Source organism: Hydra vulgaris, chromosome 09 (genome assembly GCF_038396675.1).
Source record: "Hydra vulgaris chromosome 09, alternate assembly HydraT2T_AEP".
NCBI classification, from domain to species: domain Eukaryota; kingdom Metazoa; phylum Cnidaria; class Hydrozoa; order Anthoathecata; family Hydridae; genus Hydra; species Hydra vulgaris.
The window spans coordinates 42,296,632-42,314,488 of record NC_088928.1 but is presented as its reverse complement, the minus strand read 5'-3'; the positions used below and the strand labels follow the sequence as shown (position 1 = coordinate 42,314,488).

The 17,857-nt window shown below is 30.1% G+C and overlaps 2 protein-coding genes across 2 annotated transcripts; both read right to left on the bottom strand.

The window, feature by feature from the left end:
• Positions 1-3,634: 3,634 nt before the first annotated feature.
• Positions 3,635-8,929, bottom strand: LOC136085484 (uncharacterized). Its single transcript, XM_065806795.1, has one exon. The coding sequence runs from the start codon at positions 8,927-8,929 to the stop codon at positions 3,635-3,637; it is 5,295 nt and encodes a 1,764-aa protein (XP_065662867.1).
• A 4,013-nt stretch (positions 8,930-12,942) lies between these two features.
• On the bottom strand, positions 12,943-17,227 carry LOC100204208 (uncharacterized). The gene is made up of 2 exons (XM_065805770.1): positions 16,180-17,227; positions 12,943-13,213 (listed from the first exon to the last, which is right to left on the bottom strand). Exons 1-2 carry the CDS (start codon positions 16,864-16,866, stop codon positions 12,983-12,985), a joined length of 918 nt encoding a protein of 305 aa, XP_065661842.1. The 5' UTR covers positions 16,867-17,227; the 3' UTR covers positions 12,943-12,982.
• Positions 17,228-17,857: the final 630 nt, after the last annotated feature.

Here is a 17,857-nt window from a genome sequence, read left to right as displayed (position 1 = left end):
TTATGCTAGCCTTACCCTCAAGACACTTAAAGTAATCCGTTTTCGGTCATTTTTGGGTCCTTTTTTTTCCGAACGTGTGTTTTGAGGGCAAGGAAAGAGTTGCTCAATGGTGCTGAAATTTTTTGTGAGTAAGTTTAAACATATTTGCTTCAAATCTAGACGGTTTGGTTTTTTACCCATAATATGCATATATATATATATATATATATATATATATATATATATATATATATATATATATATATATATATAATATATTTATATATATATACATATATATATTTATATATATTTATATATATATATATATTTATATATACATATTTATATATATATTTATATATATACATTTATATATATATATATATTTATATATATATATTTATATATATATATATTTTATTTTATATATATATATACATTTATATATTTATATATATATGTATATATATATAAAAATATATATAAAAAATATGTATACATATATATACATATATATATATACATATTTTTTTGAAAGCAGTGTGTTGAAACAAACAGACGCGTTTTTTCTACAGCGTGTTAAATTATAAAATATTTTACAAATATGGAAAATTCGTTTAAAAATATAGAAAAGTTAATTATCAAGAAATTGGAAAAACAAAAAATATGTATACTGCAAGAAACAGAAAAATTGTTAAAGGAACAAGAAAAGAGCTTTGCGTCAATAAGGAGTGCAAACTTAAAAATATTAACCGAAAGAATTGAAAAAATCGAAATTTATGTAAATAACAATAAATCCAATGTGATGAATATTCAAAAAGACTTAAGCGATGTTAAAACTACATTAAAGTTTCAAGAAACAAACCTAATATAAAAGATAAAACTACATTAAAGTTTCAAGAAACAAACCTAATATAAAAGATAAAACTACATTAAAGTTTCAAGAAACAAACCTAATATAAAAGATAAAACAAATTAAGAAATGTTATTATAACAAGTTGAACATTTTGAGCAAAAAAACAATCGACTTAAAAAATAGATGCAGACGAAATAACCTCCGAATAAATGGAGTAGAAGAAAAACCGAATGAAACCTGGACTGATTGTGAAGATACAGTAAAAGTTATTTTTAAAAACCAACTTAAAATAAACAGCGAAGTAGTTGTAGAAAGATAAAATATCTACACGTAAATATTCTAAGTCTTAATAACAATTTTGAAAAACTTCTTAACTTGTTAGATGAAACAAAAAATCGTTTTAATATAGTTTGTTTAACTGAAACGTGGATTTCGAATGACTTAGTAATTCTAATTTTAATATTCCACATTTTAAATTAATTTCGCTCAAAAGACAAGTAAATAAACGCGGCGGAGGAGTCCTTATTTATATATATATATATATTCTTTTTAACACCCAATAATTATATAAATTGTAGGTAATAAAAACAAATAAAGAAAATGCTATGTGTGTTCTTGTATTGTTCTTGAAATGTTATTTTCCATCAAAGTTCTAAATATAAGTCTTTGTTCCTTTAAATTCCATAATTAAACAGATTGTTTTAAAATTGCGGCAATATTGGCATCTAACACTTCCTTCGGGCGTGCAGTTTTAATTTTATTGCCCTCGATCATACATTGCAGCATATTAATACCAAATTGCTTGCATATTAGCCAACATTTTTTTCGAACAAAGTATTTTTAGAAAAGGTACTAAAGAAAAAAAAAAGATTTTCATTATTGGGGACCTAAATATGAATTGTCTTCTGTATAATGAAGATAACAAAATTAAAAACTTTTATGACTCCTTTTTTGAAATGGGTGCAATTCCTTTAATAAATAGGCCGACCAGAGTTACAAAAAACTCGGCATCTTTGATTAATAATATCATTACAACAGATGTATTCAACAATGATATTCAAACGGGTATCCTAAAATCTGATATTACTGACCATTTTCCAATATTTTTTACACTTAATTCAAAATATGAAAATAAAAATAAATAAATCAAAATTAAAACACGCACTTTTAACCATACTAATATAAACCAATTTAAAAACCATTTATCGTTACTGCACTGAAAGCATATTAACTTCAATGACAATGCAGACAAAATTAACGGTAATTTTTTTGAAACCTTTTACTCCGTGTATGATGCAAACTTCCATATTATTGAAAGAGCAATAACTCCAAAAAATATAAACAATCCTTGGGTAACAAAAGGATTTAAAAAATCATCCAAGATAAAACAGAAGCTGTATATAAAATATCTCAAAACAAAATCATCTACAAATAAGAAAATATATAAAGATTATAAATATCTATTTGAAAAAGTTCGTAAAAACTTGAAAAAAAATTACTACTCAAAACTCCTAGATAAATTCAAAAATAACTCAAGACGCATTTGGCAAGTAATGAACAAAATTAGTGGTAGACAAAAGAAATGCTTAGGTTTTCTCCCCCAGATGATTATTGTTGATAACAAACGGATATGTGATCCAAGAGATATAACTCATGAGTTTAACAAATTTTTTATTGACATCGGTCCTAGACTAGCAAATAAAATTCCTTTTACCAAAGCAAAATTTAACGATTTTCTAGTACAGATGGACTATTGCAATGGTTCCAACGAATTATATTCAAAACTATCTTTTCTAGAATTTGAAAGAGCATTCAAATCACTTAAAAAAAACAAAGCAAGCGGAGCAGATGACATAAACGGTAATATAGTTATAGAATGTTTTGAACAATTAAAAGATATTCTTTTTAAAGTATATGGAGCGTCTATCCATCAAGGAGTATTTCCTAACCGATTAAAAATTGCAAAAATTATTTTAAAAGAGGGAGATCAAAAAAATATCAGTAATTATTGTCCTATTTCCGTCCTCTGCACATTTTCAAAAATACAAGAACGCATTATGTACAATAGACTATACAATTATTTTCTTTCTAATAATTTGTTATACGTCAACCAATTTGGTTTTAAAATAAACAATTCTACGGAACATGCAATTATCCAATTTGTACGTGAAATTTCAAATTCTTTTGAAAAATCTAAATATACTTTAGGTGTTTTCATCGACCTATCGAAAGCATTCGATACTGTCGATCATCAAATTTTGATACAAAAACTGAAATACTAAGGAGTAAATTACAAAGTCATAAAATGGTTCAGAAGTTATTTATCAAACCGCAAACAGTTTGTTTTTAGTAATAACAATTGTTCTAATGAGTTTCTAAATATTTCATGTGGCGTTCTCCAAGGCTCCATTTTGGGACCACTGTTGTTCTTGATTTATATAAACGACCTAAATAAAGCCTCAAATTTAATGAGTATCATTTTTGCTGTGGGGAAATTTTTAATACTTTCCCTGAGACACTAATGATTTCACTCGTTTATCAATTTTATTTTATTTTCATCTGACTGCGAATAAATTATTTACAAATATCACCTTTTTTATATAAAGTTTAGAACCACAAAATAAATAAACTTAATTACAAGTAATTACGTTGGCGTAATTTTCCCATACCTCTACGAAGACCACATCATTTCAAATACATTAATGTTTATATTAAGAAACAACCGCTAATTGTTGTTAGTATCTTGGAAGACGTAATTCACCACACACTCCCCCGATTAAAGCTGAGACTTCAGCTTTAATCAGCCATCTCGTCTTCCATGATGGAACTGATTATTTGTCGTGCATTTAATTTCGCCTGTCTTGGTTCTCTTTTCAAGGTATCCTCTTCGGCCTTGGTTTCTAAATTCTCTTCCGATTCGATTCCGCTTTCTGCCCCACACCCCATTTCCAAGTCGCACACCAACTGAATTGGTCGTTCAATTACATAACCATTTCCAAGACGTATTTTAAAGCCACGAATAACTCCATCCTTCCCCTTAATGTTGTTTTCAATTCGACCAATGTTGAGAAGAGCCTTGTCCTTCACATCGTCTTTTATGAGTACCATACTTCCGACCTCTGGGAGTTTCACGTTACCTCTCTTTTCCCTTGCTTGTTGTCGTTCTTCCATTGCGTGCACGTACTCGTTCATCCATCTTTTCCTTAAGTGATTCTTACAACTTTTCACAAACTTGATTCTCCGTAATGCGCAATCATCCCTTGTTATTAAATCGATATCTTCTTCAAGCAAAACTGCCGGTCTACCCCTCATTAATACATTTGGTGTTAATACTTGCTTATCGAATTGGTCACCTTGATAACAAAGTGGTCTATTGTTCATAACGCATTCCACATCCAGCAATACTTCTTCCAATTCAAAGAAGTTTAGGATGCCTTTCCCAATTGTTTTTGACAAACTTTTCTTCATTATCCCTATTAATCTTTCAAACAAACCTCCCCACCATGGCGCTCTTGATAAATTAAACCTCCATTTTATGGCTGTGGTAGCAAGATAGTTTGCGAGATTTTCATCCTTCTTAAGTGTTAGTAACCACTTCCCTGTTGCCACAAACGTTTTTGCGTTATCACTAATCATCATTTGTGGTGGTCCTTTTCTTACAACAAACTCCTTTAAAATTCTCTGAAATTCTCCTGCCGTTAGGTCATGACAAAGTCTAAGGTAGACAGCTCTTGTACATGCGCATGTAAACAGTGCAACATAACATTTTTCAACCAACTTCCCTTGCGTTTTATACTTTAGCGGACCGGCAAAATCAACACCTGTAACCGTAAACGGTTCGATATTTTCAGTTCTAAAACGTGGTAACATTGCTCTTGTTGGCGGTAACAGCGGTTTCACTCTATATCTCTTACATAGATTGCATTCACGAATGACCTTCTTTACAGCAACTCTCAAATTTGGTATCCAAAATCTTTCTCTAATGCTACTCATTGTATCTCCTACTCCCCCGTGTAACGTTTTCGCGTGATGATACTCAATAATTTTTAGAGTTAGTTGAAAACCTTTTGGTACAAATATTGGATTATACCCAGAGACTTTTCCATGACACCTCCAAAGCTGTTTTTCATCCTGTTTAAGTTCCACATTGGACTTTATCGCAACAGCTTCTTGTAGTAACTTAAGATTCACCAACTCCGCTTCTATCATCTCTTCAGCATTCAGTGGTCCTGTTATTTTTTCTTCATTCCGACAATTGTAAATAAACCTTTTTATGAAAGATGATATTCTTATGATTTTCCAATACTTGTGTTTACTCAATATTTCCTTAAATATATGAAGTCCCTTTATTTCTTCTGTTGCCATACTGACGTTCTCTCTTAAATGAATAGTTTCACATAATGCGTTCGGCGTTTCAAATATTTCTGTTTGAATTGGCCAATTTTCTTTGTGTTTTAACCATATAGGTCCATTGAACCACAAACTTGTTAGTTTCTCAGGACTTACTCCTCTTGTTCCAAGATCACTTGGGTTTTCTTTTGTTGGGACATAAAGCCATTTTACTTCTCCATTTAATAATATCTGTTGAACTCGGTTCCTGACAAATTGTGACCAACTGCCCCTTCCTTTTAACCAATAAAGTACTGCAGTACTGTCAACCCAATGATATACTTCAATAATATTATACTTGTTCAATGTCTTCCTAACGTGATTCATTAACTTGCTCAAGGTGTGTGCTGCTACCAGCTCCAGTCTAGGAATACTAAGATCCCTTGGTGCGATCCGTGCTTTCGCTACAAGTAAGTTACTGGTTTTCGAATATCGGTGGCTCACTGCAATGTAGATGCATGCACATACTGCTGATTTACTTGCATCTGAAAATCCATGGAGCTCCATTTCAATACTTCTTTCAGACAGAACGCTCCGCGGAATTGAAATAGTTCTTTTAATTCGTATTGCCTTGATCCAGGTCTTCCATTCTTCTGAAAGTTCATATGGAATTTGTTGATCCCATCCGAGTTTTAACAAGCATAGCCGACTGTATAATATTTTTCCAGTGATTAAAATAGGTGCACTAAATCCCAATACGTCAAAAACACTGTTAATGGCGGATAGCATTTTCCTTTTTGTTATCACTTCTTTATCTCCACTATTGATGCAAGCAGTAAAGTCAATCGATAGTTGATCCGTTTCTTTGTTCCAAGGAATCCCAAGTATTTTTGTTGATTTGCCCTCAGCGTTGCTTTCCAATTTGCTCACGTTGCTATGCCATTTGTGCAGCTGGAACCCAGCTTTCATTAAGATTTGCGTTGATTCATTTTTAAACCTGATAAGTTCATCTTCCGTTTCTCCACCTGCTTGTATATCATCGACATAAGTATCTTCTTCCAAAGCAAGCACCGTTTTAGGATAAATGTCCTTGTATTTTGATATATGCTTTTTAATGGTAGCACCAAGAATGTAAGGGCTTGAACTTGAACCAAAAATCACCCTTGTAAATCGTAAATCCGTTAATTCCATATTCTTCAAGTCCTTATACCAAATTAAGCGTTGTGCGTCTCTATCCATTTCGTGTATTCGAATTTGTAGAAACGCCTTCTTCACGTCAGCTAAAACGCAGAGTTTATTCATTCGATTTCGTACGAGTATGTCAAAAATTAATGGTTGCAGCGATGGTCCCACTTCTAGACAGTCGTTTAATGAAGGTGACTGAGCGTCTTTTCTAGCTGAACAATCATAAACAATTCTCATTTTTGTTGACTCGGCATTTTCCTTGACTACTGCTTGATGAGGAACGTAGTGAATAATTTCTCCCGTAGGTTTTTCTGGTGCCATTTCCAATATTCCCTCATTGATCTGTTCCATCATTATTTCATTATACTGTTCTAGTTTTTTAAGTTTTTTCAATCGAGTCGTCACACTTCCCAATCTTTTAAGAGCCAGGTTTCTGTTATTTGGTAGTTTAACAACACCCTTTTTCCACGGCATTCTGGTTTCATAGAAACCTTCTTCGGTTTGATGCAGTTTTTCGCTGAAGTCTTGGTGGAACATTGACTCACTATTTGTGTCCGATAATCCAAGTACTTCTAAACTACACATTTGCTCAAACTCATCACGACCAGTGTTCAATAAGAAACTTCTCTCAATACCTGAACTAAATTGTGTTCGTCTCCCAGAAAGAGTCCATCCCAACATCGTTAATTCGGCTCCGGGATCTTTATCCGGATTTTTTCCGAGAACTACCGGTTCCGTGGTTTTTATTCGCTGATAATCAGCCGCACCGAGTATAATGTGAACAGGTTGAAGTTCGTCACTCCCTTCATCATCGCTAAATTTCAGCCTCCTCAATTTTGCAAAATGCTTCTTAACATCCTTGATCATCGGATTCGGTAAAAAGGTGAGTGTTTCCTTTTCTGCGTTGGCGCATTCGACTTTGATGCTAAATTCCGGTATTGTCGTTGATTCTAGCGTAACCTTATATATTTCCACACGCTTGTCCACAGTTCCATAGAGCTGTTCAATACTTTTATATTCCTTTCGTGTAGGTTTCAACTTTAGTTTTGTTATCAAATTCGTACATATATAGGAACTTCCAGCACCCGTATCCAACATTATCCTTACTTTTTCACCATTTACTTTTGCGATCACTGTTGGGTGAATAGTTGTGCTTGCATTAAGCACCGTTCCCATGTTTTCTTTTTTATTTTCAATGTTACCATCCATTGTTGCGTTCCTATCTTGACAAATGGACGTGTGATGTTTTTTGTTGCACTTTCTGCATCCTCTTGATTTACAATTTACCGCCGAGTGTCCGTAACCAATGCAGTTGTAACACAATCTTTTGTTTGTTAAAATCTCCCTGCGTCTTGCAACAGTTAGTACTTTTGTACAATCTTCGCTTTTGTGATTTTGTAACCCACAGTAGACACATCCATGCTTTCCACTAGTTGCCCTGGTTTCTTTGTCATAAAGACTGCCATTGTATTGTTTAAACGTAGTGCTTCGATGTTCATAGGGCCTTGACTGAACGTTCGTGTTCTTTTTATCGCCCTTTGTTTGTTCGTCGCTTGAGTTAAAAGTTGAGTTCAACGGATTCCTTTCAATGTACCTTTGCAACTTTTCGACAAGTTGCTCCAGTCCCCATTCTCCCCATCCATCATCGTTTTGTGTAAGTATTTCACGAACTGGTCCAAGTTTATCCATCAATGAATACACGAATGATTGAGCCGTTTGTAGTTTCTGCATAGTTTTCAATGTTCGTACAGTTCTTGCAAGCTTGTTGTAAAAGTCGTGAACTTCTTTGATTTTGTACAAGCTATGTATAGCCGTCAATCCTTCCAAATCTTTAATCAATGCTTTGTGAACCCAAATATCTTTTCCGTAAGTTTCTTGTAGTATGCGTTTAGCTTCATCGTATCCTTCCAACGAATGAGGTAAACCAAGTATATCCTCCCTGGGCTTTCCTTCGACAAGTTCCAGCAAGTAGTTGAATTTGCTGATGTTCGATATGTTTGAGTTGTCAACTTCTACCGTGAATTGATTCCAAAATCGCAACCAGTCTTTATAATCGCCATTAAATTTTGTAATTGTGTACTTTTGAAGTTTGACAGATTGTTTAGTAGCTTCGTTTTCGTTTCCAAGAGATTTACGCAATGTTTCTTTCATTTTTAGTTTCTTTAAATACCATTCTTCTTCGCTTTGAAGTTTTCTCAATGAGGCTTGTTCTGCTTCTTTTTGAATCGTTAACTGCTGTTCCACTATTTGTTTTTCATACTCAAATTTTCTGACGCATTCGTTTTTATTTATCGAATCCAACTTGTCCACCATTTTGTTTTTGATTTCAATTGCTGCTTCTACTTCCATTACTGGTTTCGAAAGCCATTCTTCAACTGAATCGATGCTTTCGCCGTCGTCAAGCATTTTCCTGGTCAGCTCATCCTTTGCCATTTCAAATCTTCCCAATAAATTTGTTATTTTGTCCAGCGCCAAGATTATGCTTGATTTGTCGCCATTAATCGTGTTGCGTTCTATGTTTTTAATGTTTATTCTTATCATGCTGACTTCTCTTTGGTAAATTCGCTCTTGGTCCATTCTTTACTAACTCGTAGGTTTCGTAGGTCCTGGTAGGGTCGCCACCTTTTAGTGTGGGGAAATTTTTAATACTTTCCCTGAGACACTAATGATTTCACTCGTTTATCAATTTTATTTTATTTTCATCTGACTGCGAATAAATTATTTACAAATATCACCTTTTTTATATAAAGTTTAGAACCACAAAATAAATAAACTTAATTACAAGTAATTACGTTGGCGTAATTTTCCCATACCTCTACGAAGACCACATCATTTCAAATACATTAATGTTTATATTAAGAAACAACCGCTAATTGTTGTTAGTATCTTGGAAGACGTAATTCACCACATTGCTGATGATACCAACTTATTTCTTTCCAATAATGATATTTACAAACTCTTCTCTAGCATGAACAAGCAACTTAAAAATATATCCAAGTGGTTCAAATGCAATAAACTAACTCTAAACAGTAACAAAACAAAATGGATTCTGTTCCATCCTGTCTCTAAAAAAGCTTATTTACCCCCAAATTTGCCCAAAATTATTATTGATGATACTGAGATAAAAAGACACTATGTAACAAAGTCTTTGGGTGTTTTTCTTGATGAAAACATCATATGGAAAGCACATATTGACTATATTAGCACAAAAATTTCCAAAAGCATTGGAATTTTATACAAATCCAGAACATATTTAAGTAAAAAAAGTTTAACCCAACTCTATTACTCATTTATACATAGTTATTTAAATTATGCAAGTATTGTATGGGGAAGCACAGAAAAAAGTAAGTTACAATGTCTTTACCGCCGTCAGAAGCTTGCGATCCGTTTAATTAATTTTGCGGATCGGTACACTCATTCCAAACCTTTTTTTATTGAAATGAAAATTCTCAATATATATGAGCTTAATATGTTTAATGTCTTATGCTTTATGTACTTGTGGAAAAATGACTTATGCTTTATGTATTTGTGAAAAACCAATAAATAAATATAGAAATAATTTTCTCATATATGAACCTTTTTGTCGAACCAAGTTTAATAAGTATTGTATTGCTTATCGCGCACCGTATCTTTGGAATAAGATTGTTTTGTCAAATTTTGATATATTTCACACTTATCCCACTTTCAAATATAAACTGAAAAATTTTATTTTATCTATTGATGACGTAGTCAATACTTCTAATTGATACTTTGTAATCTTTGTTTAGAACTTTTATTTTATTGTAAAATACGCTTTATGAAACGTTTTAATTTTTGTTTTTATCTTATATATAAATGATATAGATTCTATATATAGTAACGTCAGATTTATTTACACGAAATTTTAATTTATTTATATATCATCGTCAGATTTATTTACACTGTTTACTGAAATTTTTGATTTTTATTTATTTTTGTTTTGCTGTAAAATGTCTTAAGCTGTAAAAGATTCTGATGATAAGATCATTATGATCTTCTTTCAGATGCCTTGTTTGTTTGTTTGTAAAATACGACAAATGTAAACGAGCAAAAAAAAAAGAAAAAAAAAAGTATATATATATATATATATATATATATATATATATATATATATATATATATATATATATATATGTATATATATATATATATATATATATATATATATATATATATATATATATATATATATATATATATATATATATATGCAAATTATGGGTGAAAAACCAAACCAAAATTTGAGTCGAATTCTAATGCTAACCTAAAAACGCTAATAACGTCTAGAAATAAATCAAAATTACCACGCAACAGCCAACCTGGAACCTATCTAATTAAGTGCAAATGCTCCAAAGTGTATGTCGGTGAATCAAAACTTCAAATAAGAACAAGGGTTCAACGTAGCAACCAGACAATCTCTAATGGACTTATTATAAAAGGACAAAAATAGACTTCGACAAAGCACTAATTGCAACAATTTTAATTACAACTATCAAAAATGAATTGTCTATAAAAAATGTTTGTCTTTCTAGACAATCATTTTAAAAACGGACACTAAATGAACAATCTCGATTTTTTAATGAGGTATAGAAGATCTATTTATTATATAATTTGGACTTATAACGAGTAACAGAAGTTCATTTTTTAATTTTTTGTCCAGCGTGTGCTGTTGATTAAAAAGTTAATGTCTATTTAAAAACCTCAAAATGGACTATTTTGTGCTCAATTGAAGTTCATTAATTACTCAGTTCAGTTGTTTTTCAATTCTCAGTGAATGTGCGTGAAAATTTATTTTTAAAATGCAAAATTTAATATTATAAATTTACTACATAACAATCTTCAAATAATACGGTAATGAAAGATTTCTGGTTTTATGAAATCAAGTAAATTTAGACAAAATCATAGACACCAAATAGACAAAAAATTATGCTTTGTAGACTTATGAAGTGAAAATTATTTTTTAACTGAGCAATCTTAGGACACCATCAAAAATTTGATAGACACAACAAGGACAAAAAATTAAACATTTGTTGTGTCCATTACAACATACAGAATTGTCTATGTTTGTGTTGTAAGTCTATCCATAGACTAGTCTGGTTACTAGTTCAACGACACCAAAAATTTTTGACTGAAGGCAAGTTAAACCAGTCTGCATTAGCTTTGCATAAAGTAAATTGCGATGAGGATATTGAATGGGATAGGGCAGAAACACTTAAAGTTGAGGATAAAAAATTTGAAAGAAAAGTCCGTGAAGCCTTGGAAATACAAAAACATCAATGCTCTCCAACGGTGGTATGAATTTGGACAATGGACAATATGTTAAAACAAATTTTTGGACTTCATTTTTTTCATACTTAAGTAAAAGAAGCCATTATAAAGGTGACGTCAAAATTAAAAAAATTTTGTTGTTTTTATTTAACAGTCACAATTTTTTGTAATTATATTATATTATATGTTGATGATGCAGGTGCCAATAATTTGCCGGCGAAAATTTCGTATTAAAATATCGTATTAAATAATTTATATATATATATATATATATATATATATATATATATATATATATATATATATATATATATATATATATCTTTTAAAACCATATTCTTGTTATACGATATTTATTTTGTTAAATTTGATTAAAACGGGTACGTATAAACTTTTTGTTTTAAATATATTTCGATGTAATTATACATTTACACAATATTTAGCGGACCTTTTGCGGTCAGCATCGTCTGGTGTAATAAAAAACCTTAAAAAATTGTTACAAAACTACATAAATCAAACCGTCAAAAAAGAAGACATTACAGGCGTAAAATAAAAATAGTTTTTATTAAATGGTATAATGGCGTCAGATAAAATTTTTTTGAACAAAATAAATGGTCTCAAAGTTCTCTTGTTTTTATTCATTTTATTTTCACCTTTCAATTTTCTATTCTTTTTTGAAGAAGATTTTTCGTTTGCTTTTCGTATCTTTGTGTTTTTTGTTTTTTTATTCGTTTTTTTGTGAATCTCTTTGCCGTAAAGAGCATATATTTCGATGTAATTATATATTTACACAATAAATAATTACGTGTAAATATATAATTACATCGAAATATATTTAAAACAAAAAATTTATACGCAGCCGGTTTAATCAAATTTAACAAATATAAATATCGTATAACAAGAATATGATTTTAAAAGATTTTATTACTGCTCTTTACGGCAAAGAGATTCACAAAAAAACGAAGAAAAAAACAAAATAGCCATTTTTAAACGAAATAAAAACAAACTATTTCTATTGTAGCGGCATTAAGTATTTACTTCTAAGCGGAAGCAATAGATTATAAGTTAAAAACTTTATTCACGTATTTTTGAACAATTGCTTTTGATATGAGCATTTGCTTTTTAACTTTTGCTTTTCCTCGAAGCAATTACTTGTGAGCAATTGCTTTTTTTTATTCACCCGACCTTTTTCTTTTCAAAAATATGTAAATTATATCTGAAAAACATTCATTACGTCTATCTTTAAAGATTTCAGTCAATAAATATACTATTTGATGCGCCTATAAAAATAATGAAATGCTATCTTAGAAAAGAAAATGTATAAAATTTATATTAAATACAAGTTTAATTCCACAAAAAAAGTGGCTCTCCAGTTTTATAGCCAATAAATGTTTGTAGCGATATGCGAAAATCACTGTTGAATCGAGTTACAGCGTGGGGTCTGCGAGTATTAAAAATTATTAAGTCTCCCTCTTGTGGTAAAATTTCAACAGGCTCTTCTTCATCTTTAACAATATTTTTGTCCAAAGACAGTTCAATTATTTTTTCTCTTGAATACGTTTTTCTACCCCATATCTAAAAAGTAATTTTTAAGTAAATTATTTTTCGGAACGTTTGTTGATATTATTGTTTTTTTAAATTTTATTACTATTATCATTATATATTGTTTACTTGAGTTTATTTTACCCCTTAAGAATAAATGCAAATCATACATAATACCAAAATTAATGGGTGCTACAAAAATAATGGCTGCAACAATAATAAGACAATATATACCTTATCGCCGAACCCCATTTAAAACGTAAATGTATATAAAAATTACATTTGTAAAAAATTTTGATACTCTACAAATCTATAAATGATAATACAAAAGTATCCACTTAGTTTTATGTTCTGTAGTGTCCAATTAAGTAGGATGTTAATTTTAAATAAATTTATAGAAAAATATATTATGTTCGCGGTGACGGAGAGACAAAGGGATGCCTTGGCCCACTTTCGTTTTTTCTCCCAGTCATAAAAAAACTTTCATAAGGTTTTAATTACATAGGTCTTTCATTATGCAAGAAATTTTTTTTTTACGTGTCATCTTTGAGCAGCAGCAAAGTTTCCTAACTTTCACCAAATAAAAACCAGCTCCATAAACCCTATACGTACGTATATACAAAGGAACTTCTTGCTGCTTTATAAAGTTTCTTGCTGATGTTAAAACTGGTTCTAAAATTTATTAACATATTTTGTGTTAAATTTGCTTGCTAAAACTTTAACAATAAATACTTAGAAATTACAATAATAGAAAATTTGACTGTAATACGTTGATACAATATTATCAAAATATCAATAATAGTTTTCATAGAATCAAGATTGGCTGGCTATTTGTGTGCTTTATAGCTTTATTTTTTAATTTCTTATGCAGTTCAAAGCAGATTTTACAAAGCTGATTCTTTTTTTACTAAAGCATTAGCACGAACTCCTTTTATACTTGAACCATAAGTATATTTAGATTCATCAAAATATTTGTCAAAGACAGATAAAGTAGAGCGGGGCTAGCTGTGCCATAGGGGTAAGTTAGGCAATTAAAATATACATCGCATGACAAAATATCTAAAGGATAAAAATTAGGGAATAGTAACACAATGAGAAAAAGTAGTTGTTAGGCAACAGTAGACTAAGATGCACGGGCATCTTAGTCTACTTAGGAGGATTTCTCTATATTATTATCATTCAGAAGGTGTCTATGTCAGCAATAAATTTAAGTATACTCAGGCTTAAAATATTTGCTCCGAAGATCCTTGCGTGGCAAGCGATTTGTTTTTGTGGTCTTAAAAATGCTCCATGGTCACTCGAAAGACTTTTACTATCGATTTGTGGCCTGTGATTTGTGACTAAATGTCTTCAGAAACATCTTTTGTCATTTGTTAACAAACACAGAAAGGCAGTTATCTTTTAGCCATATTTGGCAAAGATCAACTATTCACAAAGATTATCCACAAAGTTCCAAGAAGGCGATGGAGTGGTACAACCAATATGGCATCAAAATCGTCTTAAAAGATGCGAATTCTTTAAACTGTCCTGAGCAGCGCGTTATTAAAAATTATTGGACAATTGTAAAAGGAATCTTGTTGAAAAGCAACAAATCAGAAAAAGAAGACAAAAAATTTGAGCAAAAATGGATTGCAACATCAAAAAAGATCACTGAGAGCAAGATCCAAGTCATGATGGCACCTCTCAAAAACTCTCAAAAAAATTGGACTACTTCCTAAGTGTCCTCTGAAATCTGTACAAACTAATTAAAAACTGCAAATGATACAATAAAATTGTTAAGTATTACTCGAGTTATTGCTTAGTATATTCAGCCGGAAAGTACTAAGCCCAACCGATATAAGCCGGTTTTTTCAAGCCTAATTGTTCTCTTTAAAACCTTTGTCTAGTAGGAGTAAGTTAAGGAGCTTTGAAAAAATTAAATAAAACTAAATTATCGAACGCAAAGAAACAACTTTGATAAGAAAGAGTTTTTAATATTAATAATTTTTAAATCGGACTTTAAATTTCATAATAATTGTATGAAATAATATTTTTATATTTTATGACACTTTCATACTACCTAATTTTCATTTCTTTTCTCTTACTTATGCCATTAAAATGTATAAAATAAAAAGTAAAGATTGTTAAGCTACCATGTACAACTCAATAAGTTGTTAAACTAAGTTGTTAAATTAAGTTGTTATATTTTCATTCATTTTATATTTTTGTGTTTTTTTATACACAGTTATAATAATATTCATGAACGCATTAATGATAAACACACGCATGACTGTGAATGTGACATATTGACAAGTGTATATTTTTGTATACGTTTATTTATAAACCTTACAGTTATGTATAGATTATATGTTTTTAAAAATTTCTTTTTTTTTATAAACGTTATAGTCATAATTGCTTTTATAAACAATAGTTGATAAATTTTTAGTTTTACATTTTTAAGTCTTTAATTAAAAGAAACCTTAAGAAGATTCCTTGAACATCTTAGCCTTAATACTGACGAACACTGGATTTTGTCACAGCCTGTGTTATTTTTACTTTATATTTTTGACTATATTTGTAACTGTTTGTTAATATAACTTTAATTATTATTGTGTAATTCTAACTATTGTAATGAGTTATATTTATTATTGTGCTATAAAACGCTACAACTTTACACTGGTTTATAATTAAAGATTTATAAACGTCATAATAATTGCTGCAATTATGACATTGCTACATTTTAAATGATAATACTGCGTGCATGAGAAAATTGTTTTTAAAAATGTTTTGCTAGTTTAAGGTTTTTTTTAATAATTCTATGACAAATTAGTTTTAGCATACCTTTTATAAATTTTAAGTTCAATTTTAAATTTTTAGATTACTAAGTTTAGTTAATCGAAATATTCTAAATACTCTAAATTTTATAAACTATTTTATAAAAATATGAATAATTTATAACTTTATTAAAAGTATAACCGGAAAAAATTAGAAAAGAAAAAAGGTAAAACAAAAAGCCTTACTTTAAGCATCCCCCCTTGTTTTGGAACTTTTATATAAATGTTTGCGGCAAACTGTTTATCTAATGGGTAAATATATTCAGGTAGCATATCAAAATGAGGTTGTTCACCGCCTAAAGATAAAGCAGGGTCGGAAACTCTTCCAATACCGCACAACATTTGTCTACCTTCAAATCTCCCGACTCTAGCTCCCTCAGAAAATGTATCTTCTAATTCAAGTCTGAGACGATCAATAGGTGAAATGAAATCACCACAAACTTCACGAAAGTTTTTCATAAGTTTTTTGGCAAGTTCGTAATACTCTTCTCTAATTTTGATTTTCTTTAGGTTATCCATCTCCGAAAACACTTTGTTAAAGGGAAGACCTACTCGATCTACACCTGCATATATTTTTTCTATTTTGCGTGTTTCTGTATTATAGATTTCATGGTCATATCGCTCTACTTGTGAGTTTAACATATATGAGCTTAACACTTTGCATAAAGATGGACTGCAATACTTTGGAATAACAATAGCATCTATGGATTCTTTGACAATCAAACTTTCTAAATTATGATGAGTCAGCTTTTCTGTTAAAAATACTCTTGAGATTGGTGACGTTTCAGATGAACAGTTTTTAGTTCCACGTAATGTTAATTTTATAAGATCTCTTGAACGCATTATCCAACATTTTTTTAGTATAAAAGACATGTTTAAAACTTAAAAAGCAATTTATTAAAGCTAAACCAAAAACTTTTACAAACCCAATATATAATGTTTTCTCAGCTGCTAGTATCGTAGGACCTTAATTAGCATGGGTTAGTCACATGCAAATAAAAAATTTAAACTGTCTAAAATGTATCCGTTAAATTTATTCTGAAAAGATAAAACGCTTTGATTCACGCACTTTGTTTATTTAAAACTCAATTGTAAAAATACAGCTAAAACTACTGCCAAGTAAATGCTATATACGAATATATTTTAACAGATTTGCGTATATACTAAAATCTAAAAGAGTCTTTTTATATTATATATTCAAGATTGCATCATATTTTTAACAATTAACTTTTTTGCATCAGATTTTAAAGAAATTTTGATTGTTTGAAATCTTATGCAAACATTTGCATTAGATTTTAAACAATTAAGAATTGTTTAAAATCTGATGCAATCAGTTGCATCATTTTTAAGCCTAAGCTTGGTGTATGTTCTTAACTTGTATTCACAAAACTTGCGCAGTTGCTAAGTACAGAACTTACGATTTATATTTCGTAACTTTCGAATGGTATTCACAAAAGATCTTCAGAAAACGGCTCAGCTTGATTTAAGCAAGATAAGTTACGTTAGGTAGAAGCTACCTTAACTTTTGCGCATCTTTAAAATATTTGCGCAGCTCACATATACCGACTTTTTTTGTTAAGACTTGTGATAATGTTTTTTAAATTTTTGATAAATATAGTGTATATGTCTCTATAAATTATTGTATACTTTAAAAGATTAAATTTCTCTTATTAAAGTTTATTAAAAAGTAGTTTTTTAATTTATAACTTCTCCCTTAAAGGAATTAGTTATAAACTAAGTAATCGCTGAAAAAGAAATCCATTTGCACATTCTCTCTTAAAATGTTGTTTGCTAATTAGTCTATAATCATGATAAACTAAAAATCTTAGCAATAAAACACGAAAACTGATTTAAGCAATTCAAA

Excerpts from the sequence above, each read along its gene's own strand:
- LOC136085484 (XM_065806795.1), bottom strand. The coding sequence starts at position 8,929 with ATGGACCAAGAGCGAATTTACCAAAGAGAAGTCAGCATGATAAGAATA.
- LOC100204208 (XM_065805770.1), bottom strand. The coding sequence starts at position 16,866 with ATGTCTTTTATACTAAAAAAATGTTGGATAATGCGTTCAAGAGATCTT. Across the intron at positions 13,214-16,179 it reads AACAAGGGGGGATGCTTAAA|ATATGGGGTAGAAAAACGTA; the intron begins GTAAGGCTTTTT and ends ATTACTTTTTAG.